The sequence below is a fragment of the Thalassophryne amazonica genome, chromosome 11 (genome assembly GCF_902500255.1).
Source record: "Thalassophryne amazonica chromosome 11, fThaAma1.1, whole genome shotgun sequence".
NCBI classification, from domain to species: domain Eukaryota; kingdom Metazoa; phylum Chordata; class Actinopteri; order Batrachoidiformes; family Batrachoididae; genus Thalassophryne; species Thalassophryne amazonica.
The window spans coordinates 89,446,241-89,473,313 of record NC_047113.1 but is presented as its reverse complement, the minus strand read 5'-3'; the positions used below and the strand labels follow the sequence as shown (position 1 = coordinate 89,473,313).

The 27,073-nt window shown below is 42.4% G+C and overlaps 1 protein-coding gene across 1 annotated transcript in view; it reads right to left on the bottom strand.

Moving 5' to 3' along the window:
- il1rapl2 (interleukin 1 receptor accessory protein-like 2) overlaps nt 1–27,073 on the bottom strand; it is a 1,327,545-nt gene that overhangs the window by 27,139 nt on the left and 1,273,333 nt on the right. The window contains exon 8 of the mRNA XM_034182329.1: nt 16,818–16,963. Within this exon, the coding sequence (XP_034038220.1) occupies nt 16,818–16,963 (146 nt within the window). The remainder of the gene's footprint in view (nt 1–16,817; nt 16,964–27,073) is intronic.

Here is a 27,073-nt window from a genome sequence, read left to right as displayed (position 1 = left end):
GATAAAATGGAAATGGAATTATCTTTATACAATTCAAATTTGATCAATCTTAAAAAAATACACTTCAAGCTTCTGCAGACAAATTACATTGTACTAAAAATTATCCTGATGTTTTATTTGCCATTATTAATGTAAGTGTAAGTAAAGAGGTTATATTTACAAGTGTTTTGGCTGGATTCATAGCAGTAAAGCATACTGATTATTAAGCGGGCCACACAGCACATTAGACACAAAGAAAAGATGCAGGGTATAAAAAATGGCTATAGAATCCAGAAGAATGCAGCTGGGCATTCAAATGTAATCATCACCATGATTTATCACTTTTTCAACAAAGTACTCCAAAGGTTTCAAAATGACTTTGAATACAGTTTTACGACAGGGTCAGCTTTGTGTCAAGGAAGAGCTTCAAAGATTTTGACGTAGAAGAGTTAAGGAAAGTGCAAAGAGATCAACTCAACTGGAGACTGAAAAGTGATGGAGGGAAGTGTAGATGGAAAGTTTTTGAAGGTGTTCTGTGGGATGATTTGGAGGTGAGAAAGAGAATGAGAGCTGAACCAAAGGTCAGGTGGCTGAAGTTGAAGGAGAAAGATTGTAAAACTCATGGAGGGCGTGAGACAGGTGCTGGCTGGAGGTGAAGTAATACTAGACGACTGAACAACTACACAAGTGGTGAGGGAGACTGCAAGGAAAGTATTAGATGGGACATGTTCGCAGAGGAAAGAAGACAAGGGGACATGATGATGGAAGAAAAATAAGGAAGAGATTGCTGAAAAAGAACTGAGATAGTCAAGAGAAGAAGAAAGTGGATAGCAGTACAAGGAAATGGGGCGACAGGTGAAGTGAGAAGTGCCAGTGTCACCATTTGGCCCTGTTCAGGGCTTTGATTCTACTTTTCCCTTTTTCTTTTTCTCACAGTCGGCCCCAGCTTTGATTTATTAGTTGTTTTATTTTTCATTATGTGTTTATACTCTGTTCTATTCAGCTTTGCCACTTTGTTTCTTTGTTGCTTTTCATATCTTAGCCATTGTTCAGTTCTATTCTAAGTTTTGTTCATCCGGTTTGTGTTTTCTTTATTTATCAGTTTATCCCTTGTTTATTTTGTTCTCCTCATTTGTGATATTGTTTGTTATGCTTTTGAATCGGGTTTTGTTTTCTGTTATCATGTAGTCTCAGTTTTATTTATGGTTTGTTTAGTCACTTCGTTTTCTTCATCAGTTCCAGTTTAGTTCTGTCTGTTTATTTTTTCCATTATTCTCTGATCAGTTTGTATGTAGTTCTTCTTTTGTGTTTATTAACTCTTGGTTCGCTTTTCAGTTTTCATATGCATGCCCTGTTCATAGGTGTATGAACAGGGCATGCTATGCGCCCACGTCATCAGAGCGCTGCAGCTTCTGGGACTTGTAGTCCTGATGTGACGACAGCGGTTTCTGACACTCTCCGGGCGCTGGATGGAAAACGTGGAGTGGATTTTAAGCTACTCAGGCCTATTCAAAGATGTCAGTCTGTCAAACCGACAGAAGTCTTCAGTTTGGGTCTCATTAACATCAGATCACTGTCCTCAAAATCCCTGTTGATCAACGATCTAATTATGGATCATCACTTGGACATGATTGGGTTATGTGAAACCTGGCTCAAACCCACAGCTGTTCTTCCTCTGAATGAGGCCTGCCCACCATCGTATACATTTGATCACATGTCTCGTGGTGCGAAGCAAGGCGGGGGTGTTGCTTTCATTTATAAATCCAGGTTTACCTTATTGACTGTTGGGGGTCATAAACATAATTCGTTTGAGCATCTGACTCTCCGCTCTGCTCATGATGCTACATATTGTCAGGGTCAGAAGTATGGAAATCAGTCATGTTATTTTGTCACTGTTTATAGGCCTCCTGGCCCATATTCTGAATTCTTAGATGAATTTGGTGCATTCATCTCTAGCCTGTCAGCTAGTGCAGACAACATTTTGATTATTGGTGACTTTAACATTCATATAAATAAGCCCTCTGATCCCCTTTGCAAGTCATTTATGGAACTTGTGGATGCATTGGGATTCCAGCAATGCATTCAGGATTCAACGCACATTAGTGGAAATACCCTTGATTTGGTTCTCACACGTGGCCTTGCTATCACAAACATTGACATTTTGCCTCTTGCCTCGGTGGTCTCTGACCACTCATTTATTAGGTGTGCATTTATGTTGCCGCGTTTAGTGGGCCGAAAGCCTTGTCTATCTCTGCGGCGACGCATTAATCCCTCAACTATGACTGAACTCGAAGCCAGACTGCCTGAAAGTTTGGCCTCAGGTTTGGAGAATGTTCAGTCAGTGGATAGTCTTGTGGATGGCTTGAATTCAGTGCTCAAGGCTACACTGGATAAGGTTGCGCCTCCTCTTTTAAGGCCACACCTTCCCAGGGCACAGTCGCCTTGGTTCAATGGTTACTTGCGTGACCTTAGGCAGAAGGCTCGAGGTTTGGAACGGAAATGGCGTAGTTCTAAATTAGAGGTGTTCCACCTTGCATGGCATGATGCTGTCTTAGATTATAAGCATGCACTACTGGCTACAAAGCGTGCCTATTATTCTGATTTGATCAATAAAAACAAGCATAATTCAAAGTTTTTGTTTGAAACTGTACAGCACAACCTGTTTATTTGATCCTATACCAACAAAACTGTTTAAGGACCTGTGGCCCACTCTTGGACCGACTGTGCTGGAAATGATAAATCTCTCATTAACTTCTGGATCTGTTCCTAAATGTTTCAAGTCTGCAGTGATTAAACCATTACTTAAGAAATCCAATCTTGACCCTAGTGTATTGAAAAATTATAGACCGATATCAAATCTATCATTTTGTTCTAAAATCCTGGAAAAAGTGGTTTTGCGACAGCTTGTGGACTACCTCACTGAGAATGATCTTTTTGAGCCACTGCAGTCTGCTTTTAGAAAATATCACTCCACAGAGACAGCACTTACTAAAGTAGTGAATGACCTTTTGCAAGCAATGGACTCAGATACCACTACAGTCTTGGTGCTGTTGGATCTTAGTGCTGCGTTTGATACTGTGGATCATCATATTTTACTCAATAGGCTGGAGAATCACTTTGGGATTACCGGAACTGCTCTTGCATGGTTGACGTCATACCTGTCCAGTCGTTCTTACTGTGTATTGTGTAATGGCACCTCCTCTGATCGCAGGGACATGAAGTTTGGGGTTCCGCATGGATCTGTTTTAGGCCCCCTGCTTTTTTCCCTTTATGTAGCACCCCTTGGGAATATACTGCGGTGCTTTGGGATTCCCTTTCATTGCTATGCTGATGACACTCAATTGTACATGCCAATAACTGCTGGTAATCTCATTCACATAAAATCTTTGGAAGATTGCCTTGTATCAGTAAGAAGTTGGATGTCTAGTAACTTCCTACTCTTAAATTCTGATAAGACTGAAGTTATGGTTCTTGGTCCAGCGAGGTATCGGCATCAATTTGATCAGCTAGCACTTAGCTTAGGTTCGTGTGTTATACATCATACGGATAAAGTGAGGAACCTTGGAGTAATTTTTGATCCTATGTTGTCCTTTGATCTCCACATTAGCGACATTACGAGGACTGCTTTCTTTCATTTGCGAAATATAGCGAAGATTCGTCCCATCCTGTCTATGGCTGATGCTGAGACTTTGATTCATGCATTTGTCTCTTCTAGATTGGACTATTGTAATGCTCTATTTTCTGGCTTACCGCAGTCCAGGATTAGGGGTCTTCAACTGGTTCAAATTGCTGCTGCCAGACTTTTGACACAAAGCAGAAAGTTTGACCACATTACGCTCGTTTTGGCGTCCCTGCACTGGCTTCCAGTTGCTGCAAGATCGGATTTTAAAGTACTGTTATTAGTTTATAAAATTGTTCATGGACTTGCACCTCCCTATCTGGCTGACCTGGTAAGCCCCTATGTACCGGCTTGGGCCCTGCGTTCTCAGGGTGCAGGACTTCTGTGTGTTCCCAGGGTGAATTAAAAAGTCTGCCGGTCACAGAGGTTTCTCCTACCGTGCTCCAGCTCTGTGGAACGATCTCCCGGCACACATCCGGCAGTCTGATACTGTGGAGACTTTTAAGTCATGTTTAAAGACTCATTTGTTTTCCCTGTTTTATCATTAGTGTTATGCTGTGTTTTTATTCTTGTATTCTTTTATGGTCATCTTTTTATTGTGTTTTAAATTTTTAATTCAGTTTTTTTGTTGTTTTATGTTGTGTGAAGCGCCTTGAGACGAGTTTGTTGTGAATTGGCGCTATATAAATTAATAAATTTGAATTTTGAATTTGAATTTGGTTTCCGTTTTACCTCTGTTCTCAGATTTTCCTTCATCCCATTTGTTTGTGTTCACTCCATGCCCCTGCACCTGCCAGTGTCTTTGTCTCTCACTTTGATTCTGTCTGCTTAGTGTTTTCATTCACTCACACTCTTGGCACCTGTTCACGTGTCATTGTCTTTTCCTCACTCCACCTTATGTTGTCCTCCCTCACTATCTTGCACCATGCATAATCTTTGTTTACTGACCACGTCCCCTTCTTGACAGTTCAAACAGTTAGTTTTCCTTTGTTTTTTCCCACATTGATGTTTTTCTTTTTGTTTCACCTGTATAAGTAATTATGCAAGCAGTTTTTTGCTCCACTATTAAGTCTGTTTTGGTTTCCTAACAATTCATGCACCCAGTATGTCTCAAGTTTATTTTGTTTTTCTTTTCCTTTCTTAGCTTGAGTATGTGTAAGAAACTGGTCGACAGGCCGCTATATTGTTTTGTGGCTAATCCTCACAGGTTGTGTTTGAAATTGTCTGGGTGGAAGGATCCTCTGTATCGGCTTGGTTCGTTCCACAGTTCTTTGTGTTCTTTTAACAAATGATTTCCCCCCCTGTAGTTCTCTTGCTTATTTTTCTGATATCTGTACATCATTTCAACGCTTTTGTCACTTTTTATGGTTTTTGATTAATCAAATCCTTTCCTCAGGTCAGAAGTCATTTGACCCCTCACGTAGTTCTGTTCTTGATTTATTTGCTTTTGATTTTCCCCCGAGATCATTTTTCTGGTTTATCCACCTTTCAAGGTCACTTGGGAAGCTGTTCAGTGTCCGAAATGAGTCTTCTCTGTTGCTCCCTTAGTTATGTGGATTTTTTTTTTTTTAATTAATTTTTGGCCTCACCTTTCTCCCCACCCTGTGCTTCCCGGATTTCGTCAGACTCACTCAGCTCTCCTTTGTCTATTGTCTCATCTCCTCGACCACTGTCTGTTCAGCAAGTCCTTCGACCGTCAGATCACTGTCACTGATTGTGTGCTTGATCCCTGTCCTCACTCGATCCCCACCACAGTTCCTGACTGTTCACATGGTAGACCTCCTGACGTCTCCTCACGCTCTAATCAGCCTGGCAGCCACCCTCCATATTTCCCCATCTGCTGGAGTACGCCTCCGGACCGCTCCCCTTGAGTGTCACACAGCCATACGGTTTCCTGCTTTTTGTTCCATGTATGTTAGGCAGTTCCCTGACCATCTTCCCAGTTGTTGATTGCTTAGTGCTGCTTAGTGTTTTCATTCACTCACGCTCTTGGCACCTGTTCACTTCACCTTGTGTGTCCTCCCTCACTATCGTGTACCATGCATAATCTTTGTTCACTGACCACGCCCCCTTCTTGAACATTCTTCCACACGTGCACCTTGTTCCCCTAATTAGCCTGCCAGCATTTAAGCCCTCACACTCCCTCATTTCCCTGCCAGTTTGTCGAACTTGTTTCACATCCTTGCACCTTTGTTTTCTGTCCAGTTTGCCTAGTGTTTTTTGACCTTGCCTGTTTTCTCGATCACTGCCATGCTGTGTACCCGATCCATGCTTGTTTGTTCAACTATGAGCCTGCTTCTCGACTATCTGTACCGCCACCCCTTGACTGCTCTCTATGTACCGTACCATTGCTTGTGATTTTCGATAAAGCCTTTTTTTAACCTCCTTACCGCTGCCTGTGAATCTGCATAGTGTGTCCTACTATGACCTGCATCATTCCACACCCAGCCCTGACAGCCAGATGCTAAGAAAGATGTGTACACTGAGTATAACCTGAAGCTGTACACTAAGAACTAGCCACACAAAGAACAGGCTGGAAAATTTTAGCAGCTGGTTAAGGTGGTTAAGGATATAGCTGTAAATGGGGTAACAAGTGAGGAGTGTGTTACTGACATGGTGGAGGGAGTACTTTGAGGAGGCAATGGTTGAATAAAGTGAGAGGGACAGAAGATTGGATGGTGAGAGAGTGAATCAGAAAGTGCAATGGATTAGTAAGGATGAAGTGAGGACAGTTATGAAGAGGACAAAGAGTGGAAAGACAGCTTTCCCAGATGACATACTGACAGGAAAATTTATAACCTCACCTAACTTTGTGACAGCATCTTTGTTACAGAATGTTTTTTGCATACAGAACTGCTGACACCCTTTAATTACTCATAGAACCTGTGCAAAAAATTCTTGTGATTGTCTTCCCGGATGTGGATTGTGCAAACTGTGACCCAACCAGAGGCTAATCTTGTGAAACGTAACGAAGCTATCCAAATATGCCAAAACCAGATGACAGTTTCACCATACATGCAGAAACCGAAAAAAAAAAATCCACTCATACATGCCAGCATTATAGATGTGTTGTACTGACAGTTTCATGCTCCTCCTAAGTAAAGGAACCTTGACACTTGCACAAATTTGATTCCCGCAATCTGGCACGCAATCTTGCTTGCCAGTGAGTGAACCCATTGTAAACTGTTGTAAACTGTGTGCGGCTGCGTGTGCACAACGAAAATTTTGAAATCTTCAAAATTTGTGCCACTTGCGTGAGTCTTGGCCATTGTGCAACGTATTCGAAAACACTACGTCACCATGTGTCAATCTGTGTCATTGTGCACAGGAGATCTTGTCTTTACACGATAGGGTATACCGCAGCCACCGCACCTGGCAGGAGTTACCTCTTGCTCCTTCTGTACGATGGCTAGCAACGAAGTAGCTCCCCTCAGACGTCTTCAACTGAGGGCAGAGCTGCATGACGACAACCTGTAGACTTCATAGGGTTTTCAAGTGGCCACCCCACCTCACTGATGTTTTGTCAACAAGCCCACTACACCTCAGCGGGGCTTGACAGCAGAACCAGCATCCTGGAACTACTCCCTCTGCCGTTCAGGGACCTGCCGCACAACTCTGCCCCCCGTCTTCCCTGCCAGCCTGGCCTAGCCACCAGTCACTCCTCCTTAGCCACAGCCACCTGGGTGACTGCTCCACCTGCTTGGAGATGCTATTAACCAGGTTCTTGCGGGTTGTTCCTCTAACTCCAAGCATCCCTAGTGTTCTCCAAAGGGACTGCCCTGGGAACCCCCTGCAACCCACATCCACTGGTAAGTTCCAGGCTCTCCACCCCTTCTGCTGGCTCTCTGCAAGGAGTGGCTGGTACTTTCCCAGCTTGCGCTCATGCGCCTCCTCGATCCTCTCCTCCCAGGGTACCGTTAGCTCGATCAAGGCCACTTGTTTTGTTGTGCGAAACCAGAGCACGATGTCCGGTCGGAGGCTGGTGACTGCGATCTCTTCTGGAAACTTGAGCTGCCTACCAAGGTCATCTCTCTCATCTCCCAGTCCTCTGCTGTGCCAAGGATGCCTTCACACCTGTCCTCCTTGCCTGCTTTTTCCCCTGGCCGGAGAAAGCTAATAAAGCGAGGGCCTTTGGTCTGGGCCTTAGTTCTTTTCCGCTTTCTCACTTTCTCGAGTCCATCGGGCAGTTGCGCCAGCACTTTATCATGGTGCCACCTGAACCTCCCCTCGATCAGGCTTGCTTGGCAAGATGACAGAATGTGTTCCAGGTTTGCTGGTCTCCTGCACTGCGCGCAGAAGGAGTCCTCCGTCAGCTTCCACCTTTGCACATTCATTGGTGTTGGCAGCACATCATACACGGAGCTCAGCAGGAACTTTAGCCGATGCCCCTCCATGCTCCAGATGTCCTTCCAACTGAGGGATCTTCCCTGGACACCGTCCCACCGGGTCCAGCTGCCTTGCTGCCTCATGGCCACTGCCCTAGCTTGCCTGTTCTCCTCCTCTGCAGCCCTGATCTCTTCCTGCACCATTCCACGATGGTCTTTCACCTTCGCCTCCTTCCAACTAGCTCGGGTGATGACTCCCAGGCCCAACCTCCCCTGGGTCACAGTCCCCATGATGTCCGCATATTGCAGTCGCTCCTCTGCTTCCCTCAGTGCACAGCTGGCATCCCATTTCCGGCCTGTCTTCACAGTGCTGTTTGCCTGACGCACCGCCTTATCGTCGCTGTCCCGTAACATCATGGCCAACTGGACCTTGGCTGTCTTGAATTTCTCCACGACAGATGTGATTGGTAGTTGTAATTTACTCCCTGAGCTGTAAAGCCCTAAGGAGCAAAAGCTTTTGGGGACTGACAGCCATCTCCTGAGGAAGTTGTTAATCTTCCGCTCCAGAGCCTCCACTGTTGTCAAAGGAATCTCGTACACCAGCAGTGGCCATAGGAGCCTTGGTAGGATGCCGTGTTGGTATCCCCACGCCTTGTACCTCCCCGGTAGGCCACTCCTCTCGAGGGCTTGCAGCCATTCTTCTGCTTGGTTGAGCATCTCCTTTATGCTCGCCTTGTCACTCAGGTCAGCTCTGTACCACCTTCCTAAGCTCTTAATTGGCTTCTCTGTTACCGAGGGGATGATGTCATCGCCGATCTTAAACCGGAAGTGATCTTGGACGCGGCCACGTTTCAGGACCAAACTCCTCGACTTCGATGGTTTGAACTCCATCCTTGCTGCAGTTGTAAGCTCAACCAAGTCCTCCAAAATCCACCTGCCCTCTGGGACCAACCTGGCCGTAATTGTCAAGTCGTCCATGAAGGCCCTGACTGGGACCTGCTGGATCCCACTCGACAGTACAGCTCCCTGCCTTGGCTTCTCCACTGATTTAACCAGGAGGTTCATTGCTGCAGCAAAAAGTATCACTGAGATGGTGCACCCTGTTGCGATTCCAATCTCCAGTCTCTGCCAGTTGGTCGTGAAGTCACCCGAAGAGAAGTGCATCTTGAATTTCCCAAAGTAGTTCTGGAGGAGTAGCTGGACTTTGTCAGGGACATGGTAGGCTTTGAGTGTGTAATGGACCAACTTATGGGACACTGTACCATAGGCATTTGTTAGATCAAGCCACAGGACTGCTAGATCTCCATTGTTCTTCTTAGCATCTTCAATGATCCTGGAGATGATGCTGTTGTGCTCGAGACAACCCAGTACTCCTGATGTATCGATGTACATGTTGCTTATCAGAAACTGTGTTAGCCTCTTTGCCACTACTCCGAAGAACACTTTGCCCTCCACGTTCAACAGTGATATTGTTCAGGCTGGCCGAGTCCTCCTGTTTGGGAATGAAGCATCCTTCGGCCAAGAGAAAACTGTCCGGCATCTGGTTCTTCCTCCACACCACCTTAAGTAATCTCCACAGTCGCCTTCTCAGCCGCTCACCGTTCTTATATACCCTGTACGGAATCCCGTTTGGGCCCGGTGCCGATGTTCCCCTAGCCTTCCGGATGAAGTCGTTAACCTCCTGCCATCTGAGCTCTCCGACATCAAACGAAATGGCTGGCTCTCCGGGACAGCTAAGCTTTCCTTCCAGGTTTAGCTCCTCCTCACGCCTCGGGTCACTATGCACCTTATGGAGGTGTTCTTCAACCTCCTCCCTCAAAGCCTTCAGCACTCCTGACCTTTTTACTCCAAGGAGCTCCGACAAGTACTTGAAGGGGTTTGTTGTAAATTTCATCCTCTCCTTCTCGTGCCTCCTTCTATCTATGAGCTTCGCAATCTCGCTTAGGCGCCTGTTTTCCTTGCTCTGCTGATATATATATATATATATATATATATATATATATATATATATATATATATATATATACATATATATATATATATACATATATATATATGTATGCATGTGTGTGTTTCTGGTTTGAACTAAATTTACTTACGGAATTGTACAGTGTACTGCTTAATTTAAATTGGTTCATATGTTCTTTCTACAAACAAACAATTTATGCATCACATTCAAAAATATAAATGGCTCTTTACCACACCTCAACCTTCCACCAAGTTTAAAAATCAGGCAGAACAGGTTAAGTCAGGGGTTTTCAAAGTGTGGGAGAGTGAGTCCCCCCCCCCCCCCGAGAACAAATGAATAGCTGCCCCCCCACCAACACACATACACACAATTTCAATATCTTTGTGTGTTTCTTTTTATTGTTTTACACATCTTAAACACATTTTAAAAGTATTTGTGTGTTTTTAAGGACCTGTCTATGCATTTACATATTTTACTGCTTTTGTAAACATTTTAACATTGTTTTTAAAGAACTTTCTATTCTTTCACACATTTTACACCCTTTTCAAACATTTTAAACATGTTTTTAAAGAATGTTCTATTCTGCTATTTTTATCTTTTGACATATTTTAAATGTTTTTTTCATACATTGACACATCTCTATGTGTTTTTAAATGTCTTTGGCATAACTAACACATTTTAACATCAATAATAACAGGGATGGGTATTGATTCGATTTTATTTATACCGATGCCATTATCGATTCTGCTTATTGATCCGATTCCTTATCGATTCCCTTATCAATACCTACTGTGAATTTTCAGTGTACTAAAAGTAGGCTTTACAGGTTTTCTATGTCAATAACATTTTATGTGAAATTGGTCACTGGATCCTTGATCTCTGGACAGAAATAAAAATAAACAAAGTCTGTAGTTTTCTCAAAAGCATTTCCTTTCTAACATTAATGACACAAAAAAAGCAGCAGGTCGGAGAACTGCTTCGTTGTTTCAAGCTTCAAAGCAGAGCCGTTACAGAAGCGGTTGATTACAGACTCGCTGCAGGGTCTGTAATCAACGTAAAGAAATGATCATTTTCCTGATAAAATGCCACCAGAAACAACGGCCGCTCTGAAGGATCGATAAGGGAATCGTTAAGCAAAAAGGCTATTGATGTCGGTGGATCGAATCAATTCTTAATGATTCACGAAAAGATCTGGTTCATGATACCCATCCCTCGAGCCCCCCCTGAAGAACTGTGGCGCTCCCCGGGGTGAGCATGCCTCACAGTTTGAAAACCACTGGCTTAAGTAATTTCTGGACCCCGCAATTAACCACAGCTACTCCGTAATGCCACACCACCCCTCACCACTAAAAAAACTGTACAACAATCTTTGAATAATTTCATAAACAGTCATAGAAATAAAGACATTAAATGGAAACCATGATCTCATCAGCAGAGGTGCATGTGCTTTGTTGTAAAGTTATATTTAACAGTGTGTTATTACAAGTTTTAAAATTTAACTAATTTAATTTGAGGCTAAATTTGTCCATCAGAACGCATTGTTCTTCAAACACGTGCAATATCTGAGCATGTAAAACAAAAGGGGAATGAAGATCAATGCTGACAAACGTCACAAAGGCCACAATCCAACAAACATGATCAGTGATGTCTCAGAAAACACGACCTGTGTAACCAAAAGAAAAGGTGAAAAGGTATCAGGAGGCAGCCAGAGCAGCTGCTTGCTTCCTAAACACATTCATTCAATTCTCAGAAATTAAACGTCTAAAATATTCACAACACTCCCCAGTATAAACATGGACTCTGCCTGAACAGAACAGAGTAATTATCTCAAGCATGTTATTATCCAATACCACCCTGCTGTGAACGCTCATATTCTCAGATTCAAGTGTAGTTTATCTCGTTTACTCAATAAACACTTTAATGGCAAAACGAAAACTGAAGTGCTTCGTTTTTGGCTTTTATTTGATGTGTGAAAGTCTGACAGGATGCTGGCAGAGAAAGTCAGAGGGGAACAGCTGTTGTCTATTGCGGGACTTATACCTGGGTTGTCTGCATGCTGCACCCTTCAGTATGTGGCAGCTCTTAGATTTTGGTGTTTTCTTTACAAATACTATTTCATAGATTCAGCACATCCTCTCTTGACAGTACGTCTTTGTGAAATTCCCTCATTTGACCAGTAGACGTCTCTCAAACTCTATTCTGACAGACTGTGACAGAGGTGGGACAGCGACAGAGTGGGGGATAGTGGCAGAGACGGAGGAGAAGATGGTCAAAAGGGGGAAGAAAAATAGCCAAATTGAACTAATTGCCAAATATTTGATTTGCTGAGATGTGAACTCAGACTGTTTCCATTACTAACCAGCCACATTTAGAAAGTCTCATTCCAGCTCTTTCTCCATCCATCCCTCTTTTTTTCACACACACACGCACACACACATGTTCTATCTACAGTATCTCAGACATTTTTCATGAGCCACTTGTTGCCATCTCCTAATATTTGTGCTCAGGAGAATGAGTGCAGAATTTCACCGTTGAATTTGAAGTATGCTTTTTACAAATTAGGCATTTCATAAAAGTAGAGCAGCTGGCTGGTGGTGGTACTCATGAGCATATGTGTGTGTATCGGGGTAGAATAAAAGGTATTTTAATGAGATTTTTACGTAAGCTCTCACTATGTCATGCTCTGTTTCCACGACCTAATGTGACACTGACACCATCAACATGGATTCCTGTCTGTTTCTTATGTTTTGGCCTTTTAGGAATGCGCATCCAAAGCAGTCATTCATTCATTTTGTAGACCTGACTACTCCAATCAAGGGTCACGGCGGGGGGTGTCTGGAGCATATCCTAGCAGTCATAGGACACGTGGCGGGGTACACCGTGCACAAGATGGCAGCCTTACTGCAGGGCCAAATATAGATAGAGAAACACATTCACACCAACAGTCATTTTAAAGCGACCAGTTCACCAAACCTGCACATCTTTGGAGGAAGGTGGAGCATCTGGAGGGAACCCACATGGACATGGGGAGAATATTCAAACTCAACACAGAAAGGACCACGTGGGAAGCGATCCCACAACTTTCTAGCTGTGAGGCAACAGTGCTCACCACTAAGCCACATGACCAAAGCAATAAGCTAATTTCAAGTTTATCAGTGTGCATGCTTGGAGAGCTGCAAGCACTTCCGGTTCACAGGCCAATGCATACAATCAAACTGTCGGCGCTGGTAAGAAGATGCTGTATTTGAAGCAACACAAGGGCATAAAGAGCCGAAACACTGTGGACAAAAACGGTATGTAAACAGTTCAAAAGTCAATATTTTTATTTTTATTTTTCGTTCATTTGTTTTGTGTTTGTGAACACAATACAGATGAACCATTAGTTACATAAATAGTTTATAAATACATTACAGCAATAAACTGTGACTATTAATTCTGTGATTTACTGCTTTTGTTAAAGATGGTGACCGTGTTTTGGATTTTATTCTTTATCAATTTTTAGTGCATTTGTTTTGGTTTGTGTAATGTTTATGAATGCAACACTGTGTAGTTGCTGTGTTTTTGTGATCCTGGGCATGCACAGTTTGTATGACTTGACCTTTGAACTTACCCAGCAGCTCCTCCGGTGCTTAAACTCAAAACTGGTGTATTCATCAGAAATACCAAATATAAAGGGAGCTCACAGACCACATACACTAGAAATCAAAATTTGGTTTAAACGTTTGACTCCTGGGTGATTCTATGGCAACGGAATTACGATGACGGGAAAATCTGGCCATATTTTAGCTCCCCATTAAAAATGTGCTCCGATTGTAATTCCGTTACCATAGAATCGCCCTCCTGCCAGTGCAGCAACAGTGGTCAACACCAATCTTACTTCAGTCCCTCACTGAGCCTGTATGGATCTCAAAGAGTTCTTTGATGTATTTTTACCACAACTTTTCTACAAGAAGTTTTTCTCCTTCAAAGTTCAGATTCATACAGTATTTGGTGTTCTGCCCGCAGTAAAAATGTGTTTTATGAAGGGTTAAAATAGTTCTTCATAATTTAGTGATAAATATGTCATGATTCATTTTAAAAAGGTAATCTGGTTAAAAACAGAAAATATTTACATTCAGTCAGCATTGGTTTACCTCTATTTTATTTTGAAGGTGTAGTCAGTAGTCGCAATGCATTATGGGTAGCAGGAGCGGCAGCTAGTCGAAAGGGAAAAAGTCACAGAAAGCCTGCCTGTCCAAGCTCAAACATTACCTTCTGCTTACTAAACGTTAAATACACCTTTGAAAGCAACGGCTGTAAGTTCAGTTTTCACTCAGGCTTTTCATTGAGCTTCTCAAGACAATTCTGAAAATTGTAAGCTGTGAAGAGGACCGTAATAAAGGAGCAAGACGCTCAGCTTCCTGGCTCATGAAATACGAGTTTGGCTTGCTGTTGATCTACGTTAACATACATGGTGTATCTAACACCTAGTGATAACAGTACAGTGAAAAGCCGTATCAGCAGTTGGTGGAAGATCAAATCAAATCAAATCAATTTTATTTATATAGCGCCAAATCACAACAAACAGTTGCCCCAAGGCGCTTTATATTGTAAGGCAAAGCCATACAATAATTACGGAAAAACCCCAACGGTCAAAACGACCCCCTGTGAGCAAGCACTTGGCGACACTGGGAAGGAAAAACTCCCTTTTAACAGGAAGAAACCTCCAGCAGAACCAGGCTCAGGGAGGGGCAGTCTTCTGCTGGGACTGGTTGGGGCTGAGGGAGAGAATCAGGAAAAAGACATGCTGTGGAGGGGAGCAGAGATCAATCACTAATGATTAAATGCAGAGTGGTGCATACAAAGCAAAAAGAGAAAGAAACACTCAGTGCATCATGGGAACCCCCCAGCAGTCTATAGTCTATAGCAGCATAACTAAGGGATGGTTCAGGGTCACTTGATCCAGCCCTAACTATAAGTACCCGTCCGGGCTATGCATTCTCAGGGTGCAGGACTACTTTGTGTCCCTAGAGTGAATAAAAAGTCTGTGGGTCACAGAGCTTTTGCTTATCGTGCCCCTGTTTTGTGAAATAAACCCCCCTGCATCAATAAAACAGTCAGATTCTGTAGAGACTTTCAAGTCCAGACTCAAGACCCACTTATTTTCCCTTTCATATGGCTAAAATACTGGCATAGTATGTTACTATGCTTTCTACTCTTTTAAATTCATTTTATTAGGGAACGGAGTTGGCCGCGGCCTCAATTTTATCTAAAGTCTGTCTTTCAGTGAAGCTTAGGGCTTGTGGGCTGCGATCACATTAGTATTTAGTATGGGGGTGGTGTCTTCTTCTGCAGGCCTCCCATCCTGTGCATCAGCATGGACGCCCAAAATTTCCTGTATATTTGTTTTGTAAATTGTGTCAGTAGCATGGCCTAAGAAGAGGGTCAACCCTTTGAGTCTGGTCTGCTTGAGATTTCTTCCTCAGATCATCAGAAGAAGTTTTTCCTTGCCGCTGTTGCCTGTTTGCTTGCTCTCAGGGTTGGTAACAAGGTTGGGTAGGATTACTTTGAAATGTAATCCAAAAGTAATAAGATTACAAGTAATCCAAATGTATGTACATACATACATGTAATCCACATGCATTCTTTCAAAGTAATCCTACCCAACCTTGGGTAAGTTTAGACCTTACTTGTGTTAATTAATTAAGTGCGTCTTAAGTCTGGACTTAAAAGTCTTCACAGAATCTGACTATTTTATTGATGCAGAGAGATCATTCCACAGAACAGGGGCACAATAAAAGAAAGCTCCGTGACCTGCAGACTTCTTATTCACCCTAGGGACACAAAGTAGTCCTGCACCCTGAGAATGCAAGGATAGAGAACTGTGGGATAAGCTGCTTGGTTTAGTGCCACAGTGGCCCAGATCTGGACAAGCAGCAGAAAATAAATTTACAACATATTTGTTAAAATGGATGTGTGCATCTTTTAGGTCCTGCTTTGTGTGTGTGCAGTGGATATAAATGAGGCTCCTGGTTTGTTGTCTGTGTTTGGGTCACACCTGAGTACTCATCGTGACATCAAGTAGTTTCCAAAGCCCTGGTGCTAATCACAGGATTCCAGTGGCCAGTGATGCTTGTTTTCACATATGTATTTTTGCTCCGAAGAGGTCAGCACACAACTCATTGCATCAGTACAAAAGTGTGGAGATGATTCCAGGGTTAACACATCTCCTGAAGTGTGTCTATAGCTTCAAGCTTTAATAACAATAATAATATTGATAATTTGGCTAAGGCCAAGACAAAGCCGTGTGCCAAATTTGGTGGCGGTCCATCTATAGAGGGTGACATTCTTTTAAAATTCCACTTACTTATGTGGTTGTGGTGTGAGTATAGCTCAGTTGGAAGAGTGGGTTGTCTGCTAATCAACGGCTCAGTGGTTTCAAATGCAGCGACACTGGTCAGAATAGAAATAAATCCAAAAATATTTACTACATAGAAGCTAAGTAGGGCTATGAAAGCTTTGTGTTAAAGACATAAACAGACACATCGGCCATTATTATGTAGAAGGACTATATTACTGATGGGTTACCTTTTCAAAATTCATATGCCCGTCTTGGCTCACAGGACTGGGTTCCACATACTAACTATTCTTTGTTAAAGTACAGCAGAAGCCACATAAATTGTCTATGTTCAAAGACAAATTTAATATTAATGTTGACCAGAATGAAACACCACCACAAGTAGTTTTGGTTGTGATTTTGAATCCACTTGACTTGTAAGGTTGAACAGATTTTGGATTGTGGTGATTAAAATGAAACACAAATCAAAATTACAAATCAATTTAGTAATGTAGAGTGCATGTTATAACTGTTTTGTTTCTTGCAATCTTAAAAAAGGGAAATTAGACTTGCAAGGTGGCAGGCAACATGACAGGAATTACAGATTACCTTTTTTCTGCAGTATGGCACTCCCACTGCGCTTCCCAATGTGGTTCTCCACATAACAAGTGTAGTTGGCCAAGTCTGCCTCATCCACAGCATCAAACGTCAGCGATAGCTCAACCTCCTTTTCTCCTAAATGCTCCCTCAAAACTCTGGATAAACAGACAGATAGAAACACATGATTGTCACAAGTGACCACATCATGATTTGAGTTGAACAGCTCAACAGCTCGGTCCTTCTGTTAAAGAAGAGAAGAATGAAAAGAGATGAAAAAAGATTAAAAAAAATTCTTTGGGAGAAGTGAATACTCTGTACAGTGTATGAAACATTAGAAAATGAAGACGAGTCAAGTCAGATCAGAACTTGGAGCATGTGATGGTGTTGGATGTCCCCACATCTGCCATACCATGGTTCTGCTCCCGGTCCTGGTTGGCACTCAGGCAAACAACTGGTCAATCCCCACTTCAGAAAATAGCGAAGTATTTGCCTCAGCCAGCTAGTTCATAGCCATCTTCCCTTGGGCATCTCTATTTGCTGGTGTTCTCAAAACTGAGGGACACACATGCTGGATCATGCTGACAAAAATGAGTCACATGGCTATAGTGTTGGAGCTGGCATTCCATCATAAATGAAGTAATACACCTGATCCTGATTCATATCTGATCCTCACCAAATAATCCTCACTGGTGAGCATCCAGATATTCCAACCATACAGTAAGAATGGAAGTATCAGGACCCTAAAGACGTGGACCTACAGTTTTCTGCAAACATATCTGCGTCACGAAACACCTCTGTCCAGCAACCTCATGACTCCATAAGCTCATCCCAGCCATCTCTTGATCCCAGAGACCAATGTCCCAGAAACATGAATATCACGGCAGAGGTAAGCAAATTTCAATTTCAATTTCAATTTATTAATGTATATAGCGCCAACTCACAACAAAGTCACCCCAAGGTGCTTCACACAATTCACAACAACACAAATGAATCTAAAATCAAAATTAAAAGCAAGAAAAGCACAATAAAAAGATAAAACACAGAAGAATAAAAGGAAATTACAAAGCAAACACAAACAAATTAAATTAATAAGACAGTCTAAAAAAGTGGGTCTTCAGTCTTGATTTAAAAGTCTCCACCGTGTCAGACTGCCGAATAACAGCAGGTAGATCGTTCCAAAGAGTCGGACCACGGTAGGAGAAGGCTCTATACCCCACAGACTTCTTGTTCATCCTCAGAACACACAGAAGCCCTGCGCCCTGCGAATGCAAGGGCCTTGCAGGTACGTAGGGCTTAACCAAGTGAGCCAGGTAAGAAGGTGCCAGTCCATGAACAATTTTATAAACCAACAATAAAACTTTAAAATCCGATCTGGCAGAAACCGGTAGCCAATGAAGGGATGCCAGAATGGGAGTAATGTGGTCAAACCTTCTACTTTGTGTCAAAAGTCTGGCAGCAGCATTCTGTACCAACTGAAGTCCTCGAATGCTAGACTGCGGCAGGCCAGAAAATAAAACATTACAATAATCCAATCTGGAAGAAATAAACGCATGTATCAAAGTCTCAGCATCAGCCATAGACAGGATGGGACGAATCCTCGCCACATTTCGCAGATGAAAGAAGGCAGTCCTCGTAATGTCTCTAATGTGGGGACCAAAAGACAATGTAGGATCGAAAAGTACTCCAAGATTCCTCACTTTGTCCGTATGATGCACAACACACAAACCAAAATTAAGCGCCAACTGGTCAAAATGATGCCGATGTCTGGCTGGACCAAGAACCATCATTTCAGTCTTATCAGAATTCAAGAGAAGGAAATTACTAGACAACCAACTTCTCACAGATATAAGACAATCTTCCAAGGCTTTTATATTGACAAGATTACCAGCAGTTACCGGCATGTACAATTGAGTATCATCAGCATAACAATGAAAGGCAAGGGACGCTATATAAAGTGAGAAAAGCAAGGGGCCTAACACAGACCCCTGTGGAACCCCAAATTTCATTTTACCAAGACCAGAAGTAGTGTTATTATACACAACACAATAACAACGACTGGACAAGTATGACATCAGCCAAGCAAGAACACTTCCAGTAATCCCAAAGTAATTTTCCAGCCTATCAAGTAAAACATGATGAGCCACAGTATCAAATGCAGCGCTAAGATCCAAGAGCACTAAAACCATTGTGGTGTCCAAATCTCTCAGATCAAGCTAAAATAGGTCTGGACAGTAATTTACAGGACCTTAAATAAAATCTTAAAGAAGGTACAACAGGTCTGTGGTCAAAAATCACAAACTGGCCATCTCTATTTACTCTGGATTTTTACAGGACTAATGAGCATCTTCCCAGGGAACATAATCAGTTCTCCTTAGGTACAGTGAGGAAAATAAGTATTTTAACACCCTGCGATTTTGCAAGTTCTCCCACTTAGAAATCATGGAGGGGTCTGAAATTTTCATCTTAGGTGCATGTCCACTGTGAGAGACATAATCTAAAAAAAACAAAAAAAAAACGGAAATCACAATGTATGATTTTTTAATCATTTATTTGTATGTTACTGCTGCAAATAAGTATTTGAATACCTGTGAAAATCAATGTTTATATTTGGTACAGTAGCCTTTGTTTGCAATTACAGAGGTCAAACGTTTCCTGTAGTTTTTCACCAGGTTTTCACACACTGCAGCAGGGATTTTGGTCCACTCCTCAATACAGATCTTCTCTAGATCTTTCAGGTTTGGAGTTTCAGCTCCCTCCAAAGATTTTCTATTGAGTTCAGGTCTGGAGACTGGCCAGGCCACTCTAGGACCTTGAAATGCTTCTTATGGGGTCCCTCCTTAGTTGCCCTGGCTGTGTGTTTGGGGTCAGTGTCATGCTAGAAGACCCAGCTTGACCCATCTTCAATGCTCTTACTGAGGGAAGGAGGTTGTTTGCCAAAATCTCACAATTCATGACCCCATCCATCCTCCCTTCAATATGGTGCAGTCGTCCTGTCCTCTTTGCAGAAGAGCACCCCCAGAGTATGATGTTTCCACCCCCATGCTTCACGGTTGGGATGGTTTTCTTGGGGTTGTTCTCATCCTCTAAACATGGTAAGTGGAGTTGATTCCAAAAAGCTCTATTCTGGTCTCATCTGATCACATGACCTTCTCCCATGCCTCCTCTGGATCATCCAGATGGTCACTGGTGAACTTCAAACGGGCCTGGACATGTGCTGGCTTGAGCATGCGCTTAGAACCTTAGACCTCAACAATTTATCAAAGAAGAACCTGACCCTTTTATTTCCTGTTCGTGCTCACCACTACATGTCATGTGGTGCTTGACGTGTTGGCATCAGAATTTTGGCTCTCTGTTGGGACTGTTTACACAGAGACTGCTACCTGCTGCTTTGGACTTGAATTAACAGTCTTTTTCAAGACTTTTTTACCTTTTTACTTTTTTTTTTTTTTACTTTTTTACTGTGCTCCAACGCCTAAGGAAGACCTCTAACGGTCGAAACATCGCGACGGAGCACTTTTATCAGCTAACTTTCATCAGCGTTGGCAAGCTAACTAGCTTGCTAACGCTTTCGTTTTTATTTATTTATTTTTATTTTATTTTATTTTATTTTTTTCTCTTTTAGCACTGTTGTCGTGCGTTATCTGTGCTGCTCCACAGCGTGTTTAGTTGATTTTTATTTTATTTTAGCACCGTTGTCGTGCGTTCGCTGTTGTCGTGCGTTGCCTGTGCTGCTTCATGGCCTGTTTGGTGCCTTGATTGGGGCACTCCTTCTGCTGAATCACCTTTAAATTATTTACACATTATTCACTTCGTGTGTTTTTAGGAATCCGCTAGGTTGCGTAGCTACTAGCTCTTAGCCGATTTAGCATGGCGGCTTCTCCTGTCTCACCCGCACTTTTCTGCTCTGGGTGTGAAATGTTTAGTTATTCCTCGGCCTCCTTTAGCAGTAACGGTACTTGTAATAAGTGCAGCTTATTCGTAGCTTTGGAGGCCAGGCTGGGCGAATTGGAGACTCGGCTCCGCACCGTGGAAAATTCTACAGCTAGCCAGGCCCCTGTAGTCGGTGCGGACCAAGGTAGCTTAGCCGCCGCTAGTTCCCCCCCCTGGCAGATCCCGGGCAGTCGGGAAAGCAGGCTGACTGGGTGACTGTGAGGAGGAAGCGTAGCCCTAAACAGAAGCCCCGTGTACACCGTCAACCCGTTCACATCTCTAACCGTTTTTCCCCACTCGACGATACACTCGCCGAGGATCAAACTCTGGTTATTGGCGACTCTGTTTTGAGAAATGTGAAGTTAGCGACACCAGCAACCATTGTCAATTGTCTTCCGGGGGCCAGAGCAGGCGACATCGAAGGACATTTGAAATTGCTGGCTAAGGCTAAGCGTAAATTTGGTAAGATTGTAATTCACGTCGGCAGTAATGACACTCGGTTACGCCAATCGGAGGTCACTAAAATTAACATTAAATCGGTGTGTAACTTTGCAAAAACAATGTCGGACTCTGTTGTTTTCTCTGGGCCCCTCCCCAATCGGACCGGGAGTGACATGTTTAGCCGCATGTTCTCCTTGAATTGCTGGCTGTCTGAGTGGTGTCCAAAAAATGAGGTGGGCTTCATTGATAATTGGCAAAGCTTCTGGGGAAAACCTGGTCTTGTTAGGAGAGACGGCATCCATCCCACTTTAGATGGAGCAGCTCTCATTTCTAGAAATCTGGCCAATTTTCTTGGATCCTCCAAACTGTGACTGTCCTGCGTTGGGACCAGGAGGCAGAGCTGTGGTCTTATACACCTCTCTGCAGCTTCTTTCCCCCTGCCATCCCCTCGTTGCCCCATCCCCGTAGAGACGGTGCCTGCTCCCAGACCACCAATAACCAGCAAAAATCTATTTAAGCATAAAAATTCAAAAAGAAAAAATAATATAGCACCTTCAACTGCACCACAGACTAAAACAGTTAAATGTGGTCTATTAAACATTAGGTCTCTCTCTTCTAAGTCCCTGTTGGTAAATTATATAATAATTGATCAACGTATTGATTTATTCTGCCTAACAGAAACCTGGTTACAGCAGGATGAATATGTTAGTTTAAATGAGTCAACACCCCCGAGTCACACTAACTGTCAGAATGCTCGTAGCACGGGCCGTGGCGGAGGGTTAGCAGCAATCTTCCATTCCAGCTTATTAATTAATCAAAAACCTAGACAGAGCTTTAATTCATTTGAAAACTTGTCTCTTAGTCTTGTCCATCCAAATTGGAAGTCCCAAAAAACAGTTTTATTTGTTATTATCTATCGTCCACCTGGTCGTTACTGTGAGTTTCTCTGTGAATTTTCAGACCTTTTGTCTGACTTAGTGCTTAGCTCAGATAAGATAATTATAGTGGGTGATTTTAATATCCACACAGATGCTGAGAATGACAGCCTCAACACTGCATTTAATCTATTATTTGACTCTATCGGCTTTGCTCAAAAAGTAAATGAGTCCACCCACCACTTTAATCATATCTTAGATCTTGTTCTGACTTATGGTATGGAAATAGAAGACTTAACAGTATTCCCTGAAAACTCCCTTCTGTCTGATCATTTTTTAATAACATTTACATTTACCCTGATGGACTACCCTGCAGTGGGGAATAAGTTTCATTACACTAGAAGTCTTTCAGAAAGCGCTGTAACTAGGTTTAAGGATATGATTCCTTCGTTATGTTCTCTAATGTCATATACCAACACAGAGCAGAGTAGCTACCTAAACTCTGTAAGGGAGATAGAGTATCTCGTCAATAGTTTTGCATCCTCTTTGAAGACAGCTTTGGATGCTGTAGCTCCTCTGAAAAAGAGAGCTTTAAATCAGAAGTGTCTGACTCCGTGGTATAACTCACAAACTCGTAGCTTAAAGCAGATAACCCGTAAGTTGGAGAGGAAATGGCGTCTCACTAATTTAGAAGATCTTCACTTAGCCTGGAAAAAGAGTTTGTTGCTCTATAAAAAAGCCCTCCGTAAAGCTAGGACATCTTTCTACTCATCACTAATTGAAGAAAATAAGAACAACCCCAGGTTTCTTTTCAGCACTGTAGCCAGGCTGACAAAGAGTCAGAGCTCTATTGAGCTGAGTATTCCATTAACTTTAACTAGTAATGACTTCATGACTTTCTTTGCTAACAAAATTTTGACTATTTCAGTGATGCCGGTATTTGGTTAGACTCTTTCTCTCCGGTTGTTCTGTCTGAGTTATTTTCATTGGTTGCTTCGTCCAAACCATCGGCATGTTTATTGGACCCCATTCCTGCCAGGCTGCTCAAGGAAGTCCTACCATTATTTAATGCTTCAATCTTAAATATGATCAATCTATCTTTGTTAGTTGGTTATGTACCACAGGCCTTTAAGGTGGCAGTAATTAAACCGTTACTTAAAAAGCCATCACTTGACCCAGCTATCTTAGCCAATTATAGGCCAATTTCCAACCTTCCTTTTCTCTCAAAGATTCTTGAGAGGGTAGTTGTAAAACAGCTAACTGATCACCTGCAGAGGAATGGTCTATTTGAAGAGTTTCAGTCAGGTTTTAGAATTCATCATAGTACAGAAACAGCATTAGTGAAGGTTACAAATGATCTTCTTATGGCTTCGGACAGTGGACTTATCTCTGTGCTTGTTCTGTTGGACCTCAGTGCTGCTTTTGATACTGTTGACCATAAAATTTTATTACAGAGATTAGAGCATGTCATAGGTATTAAAGGCACTGCGCTGCGGTGGTTTGAATCATATTTGTCTAATAGATTACAGTTTGTTCATGTAAATGGGGAATCTTCTTCACGGACTAAAGTTAATTATGGAGTTCCACAAGGTTCTGTGCTAGGACCAATTTTATTCACTTTATACATGCTTCCCTTAGGCAGTATTATTAGACAGTATTGCTTAAGTTTTCATTGTTACGCAGATGATACCCAGCTTTATCTATCCATGAAGCCAGAGGATACACACCAATTAGCTAAACTGCAGGATTGTCTTACAGACATAAAGACATGGATGACCTCTAATTTCCTGCTTTTAAACTCAGATAAAACTGAAGTTATTGTACTTGGCCCCACAAATCTTAGAAGCATGGTGTCTAACCAGATCGTTACTCTGGATGGCATTTCCCTGATCTCTAGTAATACTGTGAGAAATCTTGGAGTCATTTTTGATCAGGATATGTCATTCAAAGCGCATATTAAACACATATGTAGGACTGCCTTTTTGCATTTACGCAATATCTCTAAAATCAGAAAGGTCTTGTCTCAGAGTGATGCTGAAAAACTAATTCATGCATTTATTTCCTCTAGGCTGGACTATTGTAATTCATTATTATCAGGTTGTCCTAAAAGTTCCCTAAAAAGCCTTCAGTTGGTTCAGAATGCTGCAGCTAGAGTACTGACGGGGACTAGCAGGAGAGAGCATATCTCACCCGTGTTGGCCTCTCTTCATTGGCTTCCTGTTAATTCTAGAATAGAATTTAAAATTCTTCTTCTTACTTATAAGGTTTTGAATAATCAGGTCCCATCTTATCTTAGGGACCTCATAGTACCATATTACCCCATTAGAGCGCTTTGCTCTCAGACTGCGGGCTTACTTGTAGTTCCTAGGGTTTGTAAGAGTAGAATGGGAGGCAGAGCCTTCAGCTTTCAGGCTCCTCTCCTGTGGAACCAGCTCCCAATTCAGATCAGGGAGACAGATACCCTCTCTACTTTTAAGATTAGGCTTAAAACTTTCCTTTTCGCTAAGGCTTATAGTTAGGGCTGGATCGGGTGACCCTGGACCATCCCTTGGTTATGCTGCTTTAGACGTAGATTGTGGGGGGGTTCCCATGATGCACTGTTTCTTTCTCTTTTTGCTCCGTATGCATCACTCTGCATTTAATCATTAGTGATCGATCTCTGCCCCCCTTCACGGCATGTCTTTTTCCTGGTTTTTTCCCTCAGCCCCAACCAGTCTCAGCAGAAGACTGCCCCTCCCTGAGCCTGGTTCTGCTGGAGGTTTCTTCCTGTTAAAAGGGAGTTTTTCCTTCCCACTGTTGCCAAGTGCTTGCTCATAGGGGGTCGTTTTGACCGTTGGGGTTTTTTTATAATTATTGTATGGCCTTGCCTTACAATATGGAGCGCCTTGGGGCAACTGTTTGTTGTGATTTGGCGCTATATAAGAAAAAAGTTGATTGATTGATTGATTGAGCAGGGGGACCTTGCTGCCCTGCAGGATTTTAAACCATGACAGCATCATATGCTACTAATATAATGTTTGTGACTGTGGTCCCAGCTCTCTTCAGGTCACTGACCAGGTCCTCCTGTGTAGTTCTGAGCTTTCCACTTTCTAATAAATAATCATAACAGTTGTTGTCTTCTACCAAGCTGCTTGCCTGTTGTCCTGTAGTCCATCCCAGCCTTGTGCAGGTCTACAGTTTTGTCCCTGGTGTCCTTAGACAGCTCTTTGGTCTTGGCCATGGTGGACAGGATGGAGTGTGATTGATTGAGTGTGTGAACAGGTGTCTTTTAAACAGGTAACAAGTTCAAACAGGTGCAATTAATACAGGTAAAGAGTGCAGAAAAAGAGGGCTTCTTAAAGAAAAAATAACAGGTCTATGAGAGCCAGAATTCTTGCTGGTTGGTAGGTGTTCTTATTTGCAGCAGTAACATGCAAAAAAAAAAAAAAAAAAAAAAAAAAAAAAATCATACATTGTGATTTCCAGATTTTTTTTTTAGATTATGTCTCTCACAGTGGACATGCACCCAAGATGAAAATTTCACACCCCTCCATGATTTCTAAAATCGCAGGGTGTTCAAATACTTATTTTCCTCACTGTACATCACTGGTCGTAGAATATGATGTCCAGTGGCACCACTCTTTAGGCATTAAAACAGAATCCAGCACCTTGTAGCCCTCACATCTGTGCAAAGTCAGGGTGTATTGAGCCATTTTCAACATGGTTGCTAGATCAATGGGGATTGCTATAGAAATTGTAACAAGCTCTCTCACTCATCAACCTATGAGTAAAAGTCTCCCTCACTGAGATGTCACTCACCACAGTTAGAACATAGACTGAGACAGGACAACAAAACAATTCCCAAGTCTGACCCTCATAATATGGTTATTGATAAGGGTGATATCCAGTGGTGGGCACATTTCCGCTAATCTGCTAATTATCTAAGATAATGTTTTCATTATCAGATTAGCTTTTCTGACAACTCTGAAAACCATCAGCGGACCAATTATCTTCCGATCTTTTATCTGTAACTTCTGCTAAAAAAAAAAGAAGCTAACTTTTTAGTTAGCTGTACCCACCACTGGTGATATCTGACATCATCAAAATCAGGGAAACTGACAGTTTTTCTTTGCCCCTTCATAACGTGTGCCACCCTTAGATGGAAGGCAACAGCTGAGTCATTCCAACAGAGTGTGGAAACAAGATCTTTTTCAGCGTCGAGCTTTGTGAGGTGTTTTACGGTGAGTAGAGTCCCATGACCATATGGCATCCCTTGGCGCCCTGTCTCTTTGAGGTCAGATTTTATGGTGCTGTTACTGGCCTACAAAATCGTTCATGGACTGGCACCTCCCTACCCGCCTGACATGGTTAAGCCCTACGTACCAGCTCGGGCCTTGCGCTCACAGGGTGCAGGACTGCTGTGTGTCCCTTGACTGAATAAAAAGTCTGCAGGTCACAGAGCCTTTTATTATCGTGCCCCGACTCTGTGGAACGATCTCTCTGCACGGATACAGCAGGTGGACTCTGTGGAGATTTTAAAATCCAGATTAAAGACTCATGTTTTTACCGTTTTATCGTATTTTATGTGATTGCGTGTTTTCTTTTATTCTTTTCTATCTTTTATGTTTTTAACCTTTTATTGTGTTTTTTTTTAAATCTTTTGATGCATGTTGTTTTTGTGTTGTGTGAAGCACCTTGAGGCGATCATGTCGTGAGTTGGCTATATACAAATTAACAAAATTTAATTTATTTTAATTTAATGAACTCCTGGTATCAAACTTTGATACCAGGAGTTACATGAAGGCTGGAGGACCACCTATTGTCCCATGTGCAGTTCGCCTGTGAAAAGAGGGTGAGAACATAGCAACAAAACAAGAAAAAAGAAAAACAGGATTGTGTACAAATTAAGAACAATGCGTAACAGAACAGAAGAAATAAAAGAGGAAAGGGAGAACGAGAGCAAAGTATTAAGAGGATGAAAAAAATATCTTTTGGCGTTTCCTGCTTTTTGCTCAGGGTCACCACATGCAGTCTGGATCT